Raw genomic sequence first — 13,076 nt, 5'->3', positions numbered from 1 at the left:
AATGGTTGAAGGTTTCTGAAGGGCATCACAGCGTTCAATTTCGGAAAGTATCACACATTTCTATTCTTGACAGCTTCTATCCACTATACCCCATTAGTGTCGGGTCTGACGACCGTAAAATATCGGCTGGGCAGCCTGGATTGTCTCTATCTAGTCTACCATAACTCAGGACTGATGTCATACTGCTTTGCAGTGAGCGTTGGTTGTTTGGGCCATACACCGCGGCTTGGCTTCGAAGCGGTGCAGAGCCAAGCTCGATAAAGTTACCCTAATGTAAAAGGTAGTGGAGACATCGAACTAGGTATAGACTCGATGGAGAGGAAGGTGACAGGACTTAGGAGCGAACTATGTATGTACATTGATTTGAGGCCGTTTTAGGGTCTGCGCCGGGTGGGAGATGTTCCGGGGCCGGATCAAAATCCGATCATGTCAAACGATGCAAAAGGCGTTAAACAGGCGATCAAGGATTTTTAAAGTTCCCCCCACATTCTTATACAGTAGACCTCGTTACATCGCTGCTTATTGTACGGAGGTCCCTGAGCGCCAGATGGCCGATAATGGCCTTCATGCAGATATCAATCGATAAGGCCGCATCATCCCCCCCCCCCACGTGGAGATTTAGGGCTTCTCCGTATCAATACAGGTTTATTGCTCGGAGGTGAAATGGGAACTCCGCAGACTCCACTGGGTCGTGACTCATGGAAAAGGACCTTAATTTCGCCCACCTCCTTTTTTGGGCCGATATACGGTTCATATGGGCTGAGCCAATTGATACCAAGACAGCCAAGATTCCTGAAAGATCATCCTTTGAAAGATTGAATGTGACATGGATTAATAATATGGTCTCCTTCCCCGCTGGATAATCGGCACGTCGTCGCACTACTCGGCTAGACGTTTGATGCGGTGACTGCCGACCACTCGTCCTTGAGCCAATCAATGGTGGAACCTCATGAAAACTTACAGGTCTCTATCATCATCGGTCTGAAGCTCAGGTGTTGGGCATTCTAAATACTAGCACTTGGGGTAGCCTTGCAGCCGATACATCAGGATTGAAGATTCAGCATAGGGTATGGCCGTCGCCGTCGGCAATGCGTCGTGCAGTGGTTGACGCCCTGTGTAGTGTGTACTCGGTAATGCAGTTGTTAGCCAGTAGGGTGCATTCCACCGATGGGTCACTAACAAATTTCTTTGTTCTAGGCTACTTTTCTCGCAATTTTTTCTGGCTTTCTTGAAGGATGGGACCCGTGATTGTGGACCGCCTCCCCGAGAGTCTCCACCGGCCCTGGGTTTAACCTGGTGCGCGAGCTTAGCCTACTATCGGCCCGCTGAGACAAAAGGCGCTGAGAAATGGTAATGCCAATTTATAAATCTCCGCTTTTCCGGTCTCAGACCACTGTAGTTTCCTCTTCGCTTATCTTTTTGGGGTAGCATTACTATTGGTCTGCCAGACTTTGTCGAAGAGCGCCTCCCCAAACTTGACCACAGCGTCGTTGTGCGTGTCTATCTCACCCTCCCGTCCTTGCTTGTGTCTTCTATGTGTTTCTGCATTCGCAGAAGGGCTGTCTAACCACAAGCGAGCCGCTGCCAAAATGGGTACGGATGCTGATATCGAAGAGAAGGTTATCGTGGATCCCGGGGCAGGCAACAATCTGCATAATGGCAGCGAACAGACGTCCGACTTGTCGGACTCTTCTTCTGGAGGGAAAGCCGAAGAAGAGCCAACTTTCGACACGGGGTTGAATACCTGGCTGCAAGTCCTTGGCTCATTCTTCCTGTTCTTCAATTCTTGGTATGTACCATGCATACGTCGTGCGATTCACTTGGACATGTCTCCTTTGAGAGGCAACTCGCTAACTTCGTCATATTTTAGGGGTGTCATCAACACTTGGGGTGCATTCCAAACGTACTATGAGCAGAGCTTCTTGTCCGGCATGTCTTCAGACTCAATTGCCTGGATTGGATCTTTGCAGTCGTTCCTTCTCATGTTGTTCGGAGTCGTGACTGGCCCCCTATTCGATGCAGGCTATTTCCGTGGCCTTATCACGTTCGGGACCGTTGGGCTGCCATTTGGCCTTATGATGACTAGTCTATCCTCCAAGTTCTGGCACCTAATCCTCGCACAAGGGGTCGTTATCGGGCTATCAGCCGGCTGTCTGTTCGTCCCCTCGGTCGCCATTCTACCTCAGTACTTCCAAAAGAAGAGAGGTTTGGCCAATGGACTGGCTGCCTCGGGAAGCAGTATTGGAGGCGTGATCTACCCAATAATGTTCAATCAACTGCAGGAGAGGGTTGGGTTCGAGTGGGCTACGCGTGCGGTGGGGTTCCTTTGTTTCGGAACCTGCTGTATCTCATGTTGCCTCATGCGAATGCGCTTCCAGCCTAAGGAGAAACGTAAGCTGTTTCAACTTTCAGCGTACAAGGAACCGCAATTTGTCATGTTTTCCCTCGCTATGTTTATGGGCTTTTTGGGATTCTACAACTTCTTATTCTACGTCCAGTCCTACGCCATCCAGACTGGGATCGTCGACTCCAACCTGGGTTTCTATCTTCTTGCCATGCTGAACGCTGGGTCCACCTTTGGACGAATCTTGCCCAACTTCGTTGCCGACCATACCGGCCCTTTGAACGTGCTCACCCCTGCCGCTACCGCTACCGCTATTCTTGCCTTTGCCTGGATTGGTGTACACAACGTCCCCGGTATCATCGTCTTGGCCATTCTATATGGTCTCACTTCCGGTGGCTTCGTTTCGCTGCCCCCAGTGGTCATGGCTAGCATGACCAAAGATATCCGTAACTTGGGAACACGCTTGGGCATGGTCTTTTCAACCACTTCGTTCGGACTGTTAATCGGAACACCAATCGGCGGTGCCATTCTGGACAGCACCCATAAGTATCTTGGTGTCCAACTTTTTACTGCCTGCTGTCTTATCACGGCTTCGTCGATTTTTGCTGCGCTGAGACTGTCGCGCACTGGCTTCCATCTTGCTGTTAAAGCCTAAACTCAGGGGCTATGACACTTCCTATCAGGCCTACAGCCATTCGAGCTATCAGCGTCCCTTCTCAGGGTTTCTATACTTCCACTGAGGCTCATTTTTCAATGAGCATTCATCGAGAACGCCAGTTGCAGAGTCAGCCCCTAGCGGTACACCCCAAGTTGAGCAGATTGTATCGATTGAATAATATTTCACCACACGAAGTCATTGCATTATGCCGGGAGGCTGGAGTTTTGGGCCTCAAAAAAGTCGCATGCTTTCATAGATACTTGCATTTAATTTTGCATGTTTATACATAATTTAATGTCGAATAGATAGACCAGAATTTCAATACTTTTGACGCTACAGTATTTTAAGCGCCAAATATTCCTAGAGCATATGTTCCACTCGATGCAGCTTTCTTCATTCCGTCCACATTTACGTCAACATTATCTAACAGAGCGCGAAGCACTGCAAAGAATCCTGAATGCAAGAGCAACAAAAAAGAGACAGAAGATCGAAGATAACACCGAAACACCTGAATGCTAAAATATACCGCACTTTTAATATGCACACACCCAAGCAAACATCGAACCAGACCAGGGACTCTATGAAACATCCTCCGGACTAACAAGGAAATCCTCCCCATTCTCCCGAACATGTTGTAGATTCTTATCTCGAGAGCATGGTTTCCGCATATCAAATGCGTCTTCACCGGAATCCGACATTCCCGTCGGATCATCACTATAGTAATTCACCACTCGCCGGAATACAGAGTATCTATTGTACGAGCCCTTGTCAGCCTTGCAAAATTTGCGACATGCACACTGGACCGCGCGATACTCACCCCATTCCCTTATACATATCCACCGCTATCTTATTCCCAGATCGGACATACAGATCGACAAACCAGGCGTCGTTGATGTCGGATCCACGCTCGAGTCTCTCCGTGAGACGGCGAGCGTGGCCAAGCCGACGCCATGCGGGTGCCACTGTCAAGACGGTGATATGGCCGTGCCAGGGAGTATAGTGTTCAGAGTGACGCATGGATGGGTGTTGTTCTTCGGTCTTTCCCATGACTGTTATGTGGATGGCGCCACGTTAGCGACATGCATATGCGATATGTAGTGGGGCCCAGAATCTAAATCTGGGTGCCATGGAACAAGTATTATGGCTATTCCTTTCACGTACTGTAACCGACGATGCCTTCTCGGCGGTCTTGGACACTGCTGAAGAGGGAAGGCCACCGCATGAGGTAATTGAGGTAGAAGCCCAGGTCATAGTTCTCCGTCAATGGGTCGAGATTCGTCAGGTTGAGGGAGAGTAGGTCCGTCGGGGACATGCGCCGGATGGAACTCATTGTGGTGTGGTCAGTATGGAATGGAAAGTGAATATAAGTGGATGGTTAAGAATAGGTAATTAGTGATAGATTATATAGAAACAGAGGAATATGGGGGGAAATTATTGTTGGGAAGGTAATTAATTGAATTGAAGCTCCGCCGTGGGGAAAGAAGCCATCAGCCCAATTGGGGCTTCGGCGGTCACGGGAAAAATGCCGCTCTGGTTGGTGATTTGGACGGACTCGACTTTCCCTTATTTTGCTTCACGCTGTCGTCTTATTCTTTCACTCCCTCGCATCATTGTCACTGGTAAATATCCTGATTTGCTTTTTGAGGTACAGAGCTTGAACTTTTGTCTCTCCTTTGTACATATATTTCCTTGAGCGTCCTGGTGATGCGGTTGACCGATTATTGTTGACATCCTTTTTACTTTACTTTCCCCCCTCCCTCTCCGCGCCGCACCCCCTGGTCACGTTCCGAGACCATCATCGGAGGGACCCTTGCAGCTGCAATTTCCAACGGCTCGTTCGGTCTGCAATATTAAGCCGTTGACAGAGTGACACCTGTAGTCTTTCTTTTCCAACCTTCTCTTTTTCCGATTATCCATCCAACTGGCTGGGGTCGAACCATGCCGTCCATCCCACCATCTCCCCTGAGGCTGTCTCACCGCCATAATCAGTCTCAATCCAGCATCGACTTTGACCCCATTTCTCCGGGCACATATGCTCCAAATGGTTTCTCTCATAGTCCTCCAAGGTCGCCTATGTCTCCTCGCTTTTCAGCCCCGTCATCTCCGGCCCGCGGACACCATGCGCAAAGCATAAACGGATCTCATTATAGAATGTCGGGTGATTTTAGCAGTGCTGCGGATATAGGTGGGAGTGGATTGGGAAACCTTGCAGACGAACTGGCCGATGCTTGGGAGCAGGACGAGGGCGGCTATGGGTATGCGTCAGGACAGGAGGTCGAACATATCCCTGCGGATTCGCAACATATGGATCGCAGCGACTCAGAGGACGGCTATCACATGGGAACCGGGACGCCGTCGTCAGGTTATTCGTCCGAGCGTGCTTCTCTGCAGCCTCCAAAACCCAAGACTCGGAATGGTGGCCATCGACATCGCCGAACCGAATCACAATATGACGGTTCAGACTACGGCCCCGACTCGGACCTAGAGGAAGCGGCGGACATCTCGCCAAGTCTAGAGATGCAGATGGCGGAGGTTGAGAGCTTAGCTCGGCGGGGACTGGAAAACAATGGGAGTGAGAGTGATCACGCCATTGCTCGCGTTGTTGAGGCGCTTCGAGATCTTGGTGGACAGAGTGGGATCGAAAACAATGCTATGAGGTATGGCCTTGCTTCAGTCGCCCAGGCTGATTTGCTTTTGTGAAGTAATTATACTGATTTCGGTCTCTCCGCACAGACTTATCACAGCACACTCTTCCATTACCTCACATCTCACCCACCAAACTCGGACTCTCCAAACACTCACTCACCCTCTCCTTTTCTCTCCTTTCCCTCTTCTCTCCGAAGATGCTATAGACTCCCTCATCCCTCTGATCGACGACGAGCTCTTACCCAACCTCCCTTATCCTTTCCCGGTCCAATCCCGTCACTCATCAGGACCCGCAACACCCTCTCACTCACCCGCTCTTAACCCGCTCTATTCCCTCCAATCACTCGTTTCGCAAACATCCGAAATCACGCTCTCCTTACAAAGCTTAAGCGATACGCTTTACGAATCGCGCCAGCTAACAGCCACCGCCTCTCGAAGACTCCGATCCGCGCGCGAACTGGTCTCCGAACTCCGCCGTGAAGAAGAGGGTCGCGAGGAGGGCACCCGGTGGATCGAGAAAGGCGATTGGGATCGCCGTCTCCGAGACCGGGAAGCCGGGCGCGAGTGCGGAGACGTCGTCAGCGGCTTCGAAGCCGTATGCGGAGAATGGAGGGAGAGACTCTTCGGAGCTGCCAGTGCAGAAGCTGCCGCTGCCGCTGCCGCTGCTTAAAACCAAATTTACGACTTTTGTTGTTCTTCGTTCTTTCCCATCTGTGGCTCTCAGTATCGCTTCCAGACGGAAATTCTCACGATAACATCGCCTCAACATATGAATGATCCGCGAAATATTAGAGGCTGCGACATACCCCTTTTTACGTTGACTTTTGACTATTCCTTTTCAAGTATATAGATCTTCATTCACGTCGTGCACTCATTCCTTTGTTCTGATCCTATTCTCAACATAAATACTGCATGAGACAACCAGACATACATACATCCACCCTATCTATCTCCTGTTTTGAAGTACTTACCCTGCCAATCGCGGCCCATTAGATCCGACATCTGATCTTGTTCAATCCTCTTTGTTGCTCCTTTTCTTTCTCTTCGCAGGTCGAGATACATTTCCTTTACCAGGTAATTTCTGCTTTGTACAGTAAGGCGTTTAAAAGGACACACCAGATAAACAAAGAATGCTATGAGTAACCTAACGGAAAGTGCCCATGCAAGGAAATAACCAAGCCAAGTACGCTACTCAGTTACTAGGACTAGCATAGTCGTGACAATTCTCGAATAAATCTACAAAATGTCTATGAAAGGTAGGTAAGAGTGTCAAGTCAAATCAACATGAATTAGACATCATACGCCACCAATTACCCATTGGCACGAGTTTCAACAAAAAGCGAAAAGGTGAAATCATATACGGTGAAAGAAAGAGACTCATAGCTTCTGCATTAATCATCCAAGTAGCTGTCAGACATGACAGAAAAGAAGGTGGTGAAGACTTCATTTAATGGAACATAAATGCATTTGGTGAACATGAGAGACTATCTAGGGACCAGATTAAAAGATGTCCCTGGAGTCTCAGCGATCATCATAGAAACAAGGTAAGTGATACCGTGGAGGAGACAATGCGAACATGAGGGTAAGAGAGGATAAAAAGGGAGAAATTGTAAAAGCAACACATCCTTTCAACATTCCAAGAAACTTTTCAAACGACGTGAATTATTTACTGGCCTTGTTGCTGCTTCCACCGAGGCACCCACTTTCCAGCGCTCTTAGGCTCCTCAGAAGTAGTAGCGGGGGTTTGCGTACGAGAGGGGGGAGTGGAGGAACCGGACTCGCGAGCACTAGGGGGCACGTAGCGGCTTGGTGCAGCGCCGTTAGAAGGGGCAGCAGCGGGGGCAGCTGAAGAACCAGAGCGGAGATGAGGAGGCACGTAGCCGCCGGTCCTGCGGGGAGGCTGGGCAGCAGCAGGCTCTTCCTTGGCAGGCTCAGGAGCACCGCCGGTGGAATCCTTGGCGGCCTGACGCTCTCTCCAGCTAGGTCCGCCACCAGTGCGAGGAGCCAGGTTGAGACGAGGAGCAGTCCGTTCAGGCTCTGCACGAGTGGGCGGCTCTGGAACACCGGCTTTCCGGGAAGCACGACGGGCTTCGGCCTCCTCTTCGCGCTGCTTCTGTTTAAGGGCAACCTCATCGAGTTTCCTGTGAATGAGGTTAGCAACATTTCTTCAACGTCGACAAAATACGACGACACCAGGGGTCAAAACTGTGCACTCACTTTCTCTCCTCTTCGCGCTTGGCCTTCTCCTCGGCCAGAACACGTCTGCGCTCTTCCTCCTTGGCAGCACGCTCTTCTTCCTCACGCTTGATACGTTCCTCCTCCTCCTTCTCGCGACGTTCAGCTTCCTCACGCTCAGCCCTCTCACGGCGCCTACGGTCCTGTACTTCCTTGATACGTTGCTTCTTCTTGGCCTCGAAGTCTCTCTCGGCAGCCTTGCGGCGCCTCTCGAACTCCTCGTGACGCTTCTCGGAGACATCCTTGCGGAAGGTGTTGAACACAGGTACCAGACGGCTGAGACGGTGCTTGAGAGCAACGGCCTCCTTGTGCTTGTCCTCAGCCTCCTTCAAGGTATCGGCCTTCATGGCCTCGTAGAGCTCCATATCGTGCTTCTTCTGTGCCTCATAGTCGGCAGGAATGTGTTTCAACTCTTCGCGACGGAAAGCACGCTCCAGATGGTCAATACGCTTACCAGTGGTGCGAATACGATCGTTGAGCTCGTTCTTCTCCTTCTCGAGCTGGGCAAGCTTCATCGCACGGAGGCGGTTAGCATCGAGGTCCTTGAGATCAACTTCGCTGAGGTCAATGCCCTTCACTCCGCTCTTCAACTCCTCGATTTGCTTCTTGAGTTCCTGCTCCCGGATACGATCCTGCTCATCCTTGATGCGCTTCTTCTCGCGCTCGCGCTGTTCATCAAGCAGACGCTGCTTCTCAGCCTCCTGGAGCTGCTGGGTACGGATCCGCTTGCGGGTCTCCTCCTCTCTCTGCTTACGCTGCAGAGCGTCAGTGGCGGCCTCCTTCTTCTTGTCGATAACGACACGGCGAGCCAAGGTCTCCTCATGCTCCTTGGCAGCACCGGCAGCAGCGCGGGCCTGGGCCGCCTGCTTGGCTTGCAGACGAGCCTCGGTGTACGAGGGATCGACATACATGCACGAAACATGAAGAGTCTTGGCGAGACGGGTGAGCTGCAGGCGGGCGATTTCAGCAGGAGTATTCTGCATACGCTGCACCGAGCCCACCTCGCTTTCCGCAGATCCAGCGGCGCTGCCAGAGTGCAGGGCCTTCGCAGACGAGAATACGTCGGTATCAAAGGTAAGAACACCCGAGATGTGGTCCACCCGAATGGCAAGATCGCCCTTCTTGCAGCCGTTCATGATGAACTTCTCGATCATGGCGGGGGTGACCTGGAAGGGGTCGGGGAACTGGGCCAGCTCGTACACGAACTTCAGCGAAACCGACTCATAAACCTGAGACAGCTGCTGGAAGAGACGGGTCAGAATGACCTGCTGGAGAGGCACAACGTACTTCTCCATCTCGGGATCAGCGCCAATCTGCTTGAGGATAGGAGTAATCTTCTTGCAGATGGACAGGGGATGGAAGTCGACCTCAAGGATGTTGTAGAGGTCACGGATCTCAGGACGAACACGATTCAGCAGTCCCTTGTTGAGAGCATCCTTGAAGAGGACCGCACGGGTGGGGGACTGGGCCATACCCAGCAGGTTGGTGAGGCGAGTGTTCTTGTTCTTGCGAACCTCATCCACATCGACCAAGGCGCCACGAGAGCGAGAGGTGCTGATCACGGGAATGGCAAGAGCAGACAAGAGGACGAAAGAGGCGGCCTTGGTCATGTCGGCATCAGTAACAGAAGGGTTCTCCTTCTTGGTACCCTGACCGGCAGCGAGGGCGGCAGCGGACTGGCGGAGGAGGTTGTAGTAGCGGCTCCAGGCAGCGGCGTGGAAAAGATAGTTCTCGCTAACCAGGAAGATGCGAGCCAGCTTCTCGTAGTAGTTGGCCATCATGACGTTCTTGGCCGGGCGCTTGCTGAGGCTCAGAAGGGTGTGGATGTCCTCAATGCTGCGGAAAGCCTCCTGCCAGAGTTCCAACTCCACGGCCACATTCAACTGCTGGAAACGGGTATCCAAATGGCGCTGAAGAGTATCGGGATCGCTCAGGTTGATCGCGTGCATCTGAGTGGAATACTTGGCAGCGTTCTGCACATGGTTCCGGAGGAGCTCACAGAGCCTGCGGAATTCCGTCTTGCGGGTGTATTTCAGGCAGAACTGGAAGGCCTGGAGAGCGGTAGTCTGGTACATAACCTCGAGACGAGCATTGTTCTTCAAGATTTCCAGAACGGTCCGGTAGGTCTCCCAAAGGAATTTGAGCCATGGGGTCACGACGGCACGGTCCGTACGATCACGGGACTGCTCACCGGAAACAGTGGCGAGGAGGATGGTCTCGGGGGTTTCGATGGCTTCCAAGTCCTCCACATTGGTCGAGGGGGCGGCAGATTCCAACGAGGACTGGATCTCATCGGCCTTGGCTTGGGCTTCGGTCACCTTCTTCTCGGCGAGTTCGATGAACTTCTTGAGGACGACCTGCAAATACACACAACCTGTAAGCTTCTACCCTATCCACCTCCGATCGCCCATGGTTCGCGTACCTCGATAGTGGCCACATTGGTGTTCTGAGCGATGTTCTTATATTGATACAATCCATCCTTGGCGGCCTTTCCCTTGCGAAGATCCACGCACAGCTCGACAAAAAGTAGCATAACCGGTTCCAGCGAAGCGATGGGGCTGCTGCGCGTCCTCTTGGAGGTGACATGTTCGTGAAGGACATTAAGGGCGGCGGGGGCCTGGCCCACGGCGATAAGTTCCTGAGCCCTCTTAAGACGAGCAAAAACGCCAACGTTAGTTTCCATCAAACATCTCCTTTATCCGCGACCGTCATAATTCTGCATCTATGTCCATCGCAGCAGAAGGTCCCACTCACCTTCAGGACATTTTCGGGCTTGATATGAGGAGGCGGCGGCATGATGGGCGACGAATGCTTCGGGATAAGCGATTCCTATCGAATTATGGCAAAAACGGCACACGTCTGGGGTTCGAGGGGCGAAAAAAGGTGGATTTCGCTCGACAACGGCGGGCAACAAGTGTCGAAAGCGATAAAGTCCCTATTTGCGAATACACTGCCACGCGACGGCCCTTCAACGTCGGTTGGGGAGGGATCTTTGGGCTCTGGCGGGCGTTGTGCGAGAATTCAAAAAACAGGCCGAAGGGCTTCCCACTTCGGTTAAGCGATCTATGTCACGTGATATGAAGGGGAGTCAGAGCGACGCCGCGTGATACCTCACTCCATATCATGGTATAAATATGCAATCTAGACTGGAACTAAACGAAGGGCCTAATCCCTGGCTATATTTCTGTCAGGGAATGGGGATTGAGCCCCGGGTGGTTCGTGAGCCTGGAGCCATTCTGATATCCTGGAAGAAGCTCGGACTCGGACAATACGCCGGCTGGAGAACAATGGGGTCGCCTTCCACCAGAGAGGGATTGGGTCCATCTCCATGATCCGTCAGCTGGGGAACCACTTGGTCGTATGTACTCGGTCGGGCCTGGATCCTGTCGAGTACTTGGTACAAGTCATCATCCAGTCTGCAGAACGGGCAATGACCGACCTCCCATGAATTAGACCATGAAATAGAGCATCAATGGCCTGTCATCACGTGTGGTGTATGGTACGGTAACATTGAGACCACGTGAGGGGATGGAAACGTCCATGCGAGAGACATTCAATGAGGAATGTAATACAGAAGCGGACGTAAGATCAATCAGAATCATAACAAGAGGAACTATTAGTCCAATGAGTTTCGGTCATCCTTCTCAAGAGCTTCGATGAATAGACAATCGGATGATCTGTTCCCAAATTTGACTACTTTTTCGGCATCGATCATCCGCCTTTTTTTTTTTTTTTTTTTTGTTTTGGTGGTGGTTGTTTTTTTTTTACTAGGGGAGATACACTGACTAATGAGGCTAAGTGACTAGCTAGACTAGTTATATTTTACTCCATTTTTTCCAGGTTCAGGGGGAAGAAGAAGAAAACAAAGCTGAGCAGAGGGTGAGAGGGGAGGAGTTGGTTAGTTAATTAAAAACCAACATCCGAGATCTTCCCCCCCAAAACCAAAGTTCAAAGGTCGCCTCACAGACCACCCAATTCTTCATTTCCCTTTTCTTTCTCCTCTTTCTTAGCCTCTCGACTTGTCACTCTTTCCCAAGTTCTAATCCTTGTCTCGGGGGACTCGCCTTTTTGCTTCGTTTTTTACTTTTCTTCTTCTTTATTCTTTTATTTCCACTTAAGCAATTATTTCCGGGTCAGCCTATTCGGTCGTTCTCTCCGTTGAAACCCCCCCCCCCCCAAAGTAATATTGGAAAGTCGTTCTCTCGCTCATAATTTAATTTCCTCCCACCATAACCGCAGCCTCTCCCTTGTGGTCGGTCCGCCTTCTCTTCCCCTTACTCACTCGGCTCGACGCGCGAACCTTACTTGACCACATTCTCTTCCTACTTACCGGTCCAACCCACACAAACCCCCCCTTCCCCTTCCCGTGTGTGTGTGTGTGCGCGCATATAGTTAATTCACACCTCAATCGTCCCGATAGCACAAAAAAAAAGATTAAGATATATAAAAAAAAAAAAGAAACAAGAACAACTTAATCTGCCACGATGCCTGCCTACGAGCTTCGATCGGGAGGGGATGTGAAGAACAAGAAGCAAAGTGTGGCCGATTTGAAGTATCGACGATTGACAGAACTCAATGCTCGTCTGAAGGAAGACCTGGACCGTCCCCGGGTCAAAGTGTCCGAGGCTGCGATGTCGTACGTCGTTCCCAATTACCACTCGTTCTCCCCCTCGTGTGCGACCGACGGATACTGATACCATCCGTCTTGACTGGAACAGGCTGATTAACTACTGCAACAACACTCGCGACTTTATGGTACCTTCCGTATGGGGTCAGGTATGCGACATCAAATCTCCCCTCCACGAGGGACTCCGCGTCTAGCTCGTGCGATCGAAATAAAATCAAGGAAACTAACCCACCTCCTCCCAGGTCGACAAACGCGATGACCCATACGCCCCTCAGCAGCAGGGAGGCTGTTGCACGGTCATGTAAAGGATCCACGTCATTAACTAAGCTGGACTCGCCACCAAGCGGTCCATTGTACCCTCGAACGCTACGACATCACCTTCTACTACCTAATCTTATTCTTCTCAATACCTCTTTTTGACCTTTGGAAACGTCGCATCGCTACCCACTCGCCACGACCAGGACCACGTACCGACAACCGATCAGCGGGGAGGCGCGGGATTTCTGGGTGCTCGTGAGGCTGCTCAGCCCCCGAAGGAAACACGCGCTGGACTTGCATGAACTTCG

General features: G+C 51.3%; 5 protein-coding genes across 5 annotated transcripts; 3 read left to right on the top strand and 2 right to left on the bottom strand.

Annotated features, from left to right (window-relative positions):
- Positions 1-1,589: 1,589 nt before the first annotated feature.
- On the top strand, positions 1,590-2,999 carry ABOM_008465 (MCT family MFS transporter; the record flags this gene model as incomplete). Its single annotated transcript, XM_022535594.1, has 2 exons — positions 1,590-1,789; positions 1,871-2,999. 2 exons carry the CDS (start codon positions 1,590-1,592, stop codon positions 2,997-2,999), a joined length of 1,329 nt encoding a protein of 442 aa, XP_022386666.1.
- Positions 3,000-3,580: 581 nt separating this feature from the next.
- On the bottom strand, positions 3,581-4,332 carry ABOM_008464 (peptide alpha-N-acetyltransferase complex B subunit NAT3; the record flags this gene model as incomplete). Its single annotated transcript, XM_022535593.1, has 3 exons — positions 3,581-3,752; positions 3,820-4,051; positions 4,164-4,332. 3 exons carry the CDS (start codon positions 4,330-4,332, stop codon positions 3,581-3,583), a joined length of 573 nt encoding a protein of 190 aa, XP_022386667.1.
- Positions 4,333-4,940: 608 nt separating this feature from the next.
- Positions 4,941-6,318, top strand: ABOM_008463 (uncharacterized protein; the record flags this gene model as incomplete). The annotated part of the gene is made up of 2 exons (XM_022535592.1): positions 4,941-5,659; positions 5,736-6,318. 2 exons carry the CDS (start codon positions 4,941-4,943, stop codon positions 6,316-6,318), a joined length of 1,302 nt encoding a protein of 433 aa, XP_022386682.1.
- Positions 6,319-7,314: 996 nt separating this feature from the next.
- tif32 (putative eukaryotic translation initiation factor 3 subunit EifCa) lies at positions 7,315-10,679 on the bottom strand (the record flags this gene model as incomplete). Its single annotated transcript, XM_022535591.1, has 4 exons — positions 7,315-7,789; positions 7,866-10,240; positions 10,306-10,521; positions 10,638-10,679. 4 exons carry the CDS (start codon positions 10,677-10,679, stop codon positions 7,315-7,317), a joined length of 3,108 nt encoding a protein of 1,035 aa, XP_022386670.1.
- A 1,688-nt stretch (positions 10,680-12,367) lies between these two features.
- Positions 12,368-12,815, top strand: ABOM_008461 (guanine nucleotide-binding protein subunit gamma; the record flags this gene model as incomplete). The annotated part of the gene is made up of 3 exons (XM_022535590.1): positions 12,368-12,519; positions 12,602-12,659; positions 12,753-12,815. 3 exons carry the CDS (start codon positions 12,368-12,370, stop codon positions 12,813-12,815), a joined length of 273 nt encoding a protein of 90 aa, XP_022386665.1.
- Between the last annotated feature and the right edge of the window lie 261 nt (positions 12,816-13,076).

The sequence above is a fragment of the Aspergillus bombycis genome (assembly GCF_001792695.1).
Source record: "Aspergillus bombycis strain NRRL26010 chromosome Unknown contig00079, whole genome shotgun sequence".
NCBI lineage: Eukaryota > Fungi > Ascomycota > Eurotiomycetes > Eurotiales > Aspergillaceae > Aspergillus > Aspergillus bombycis.
This window is presented reverse-complemented; position numbering and strand designations above follow the sequence as displayed.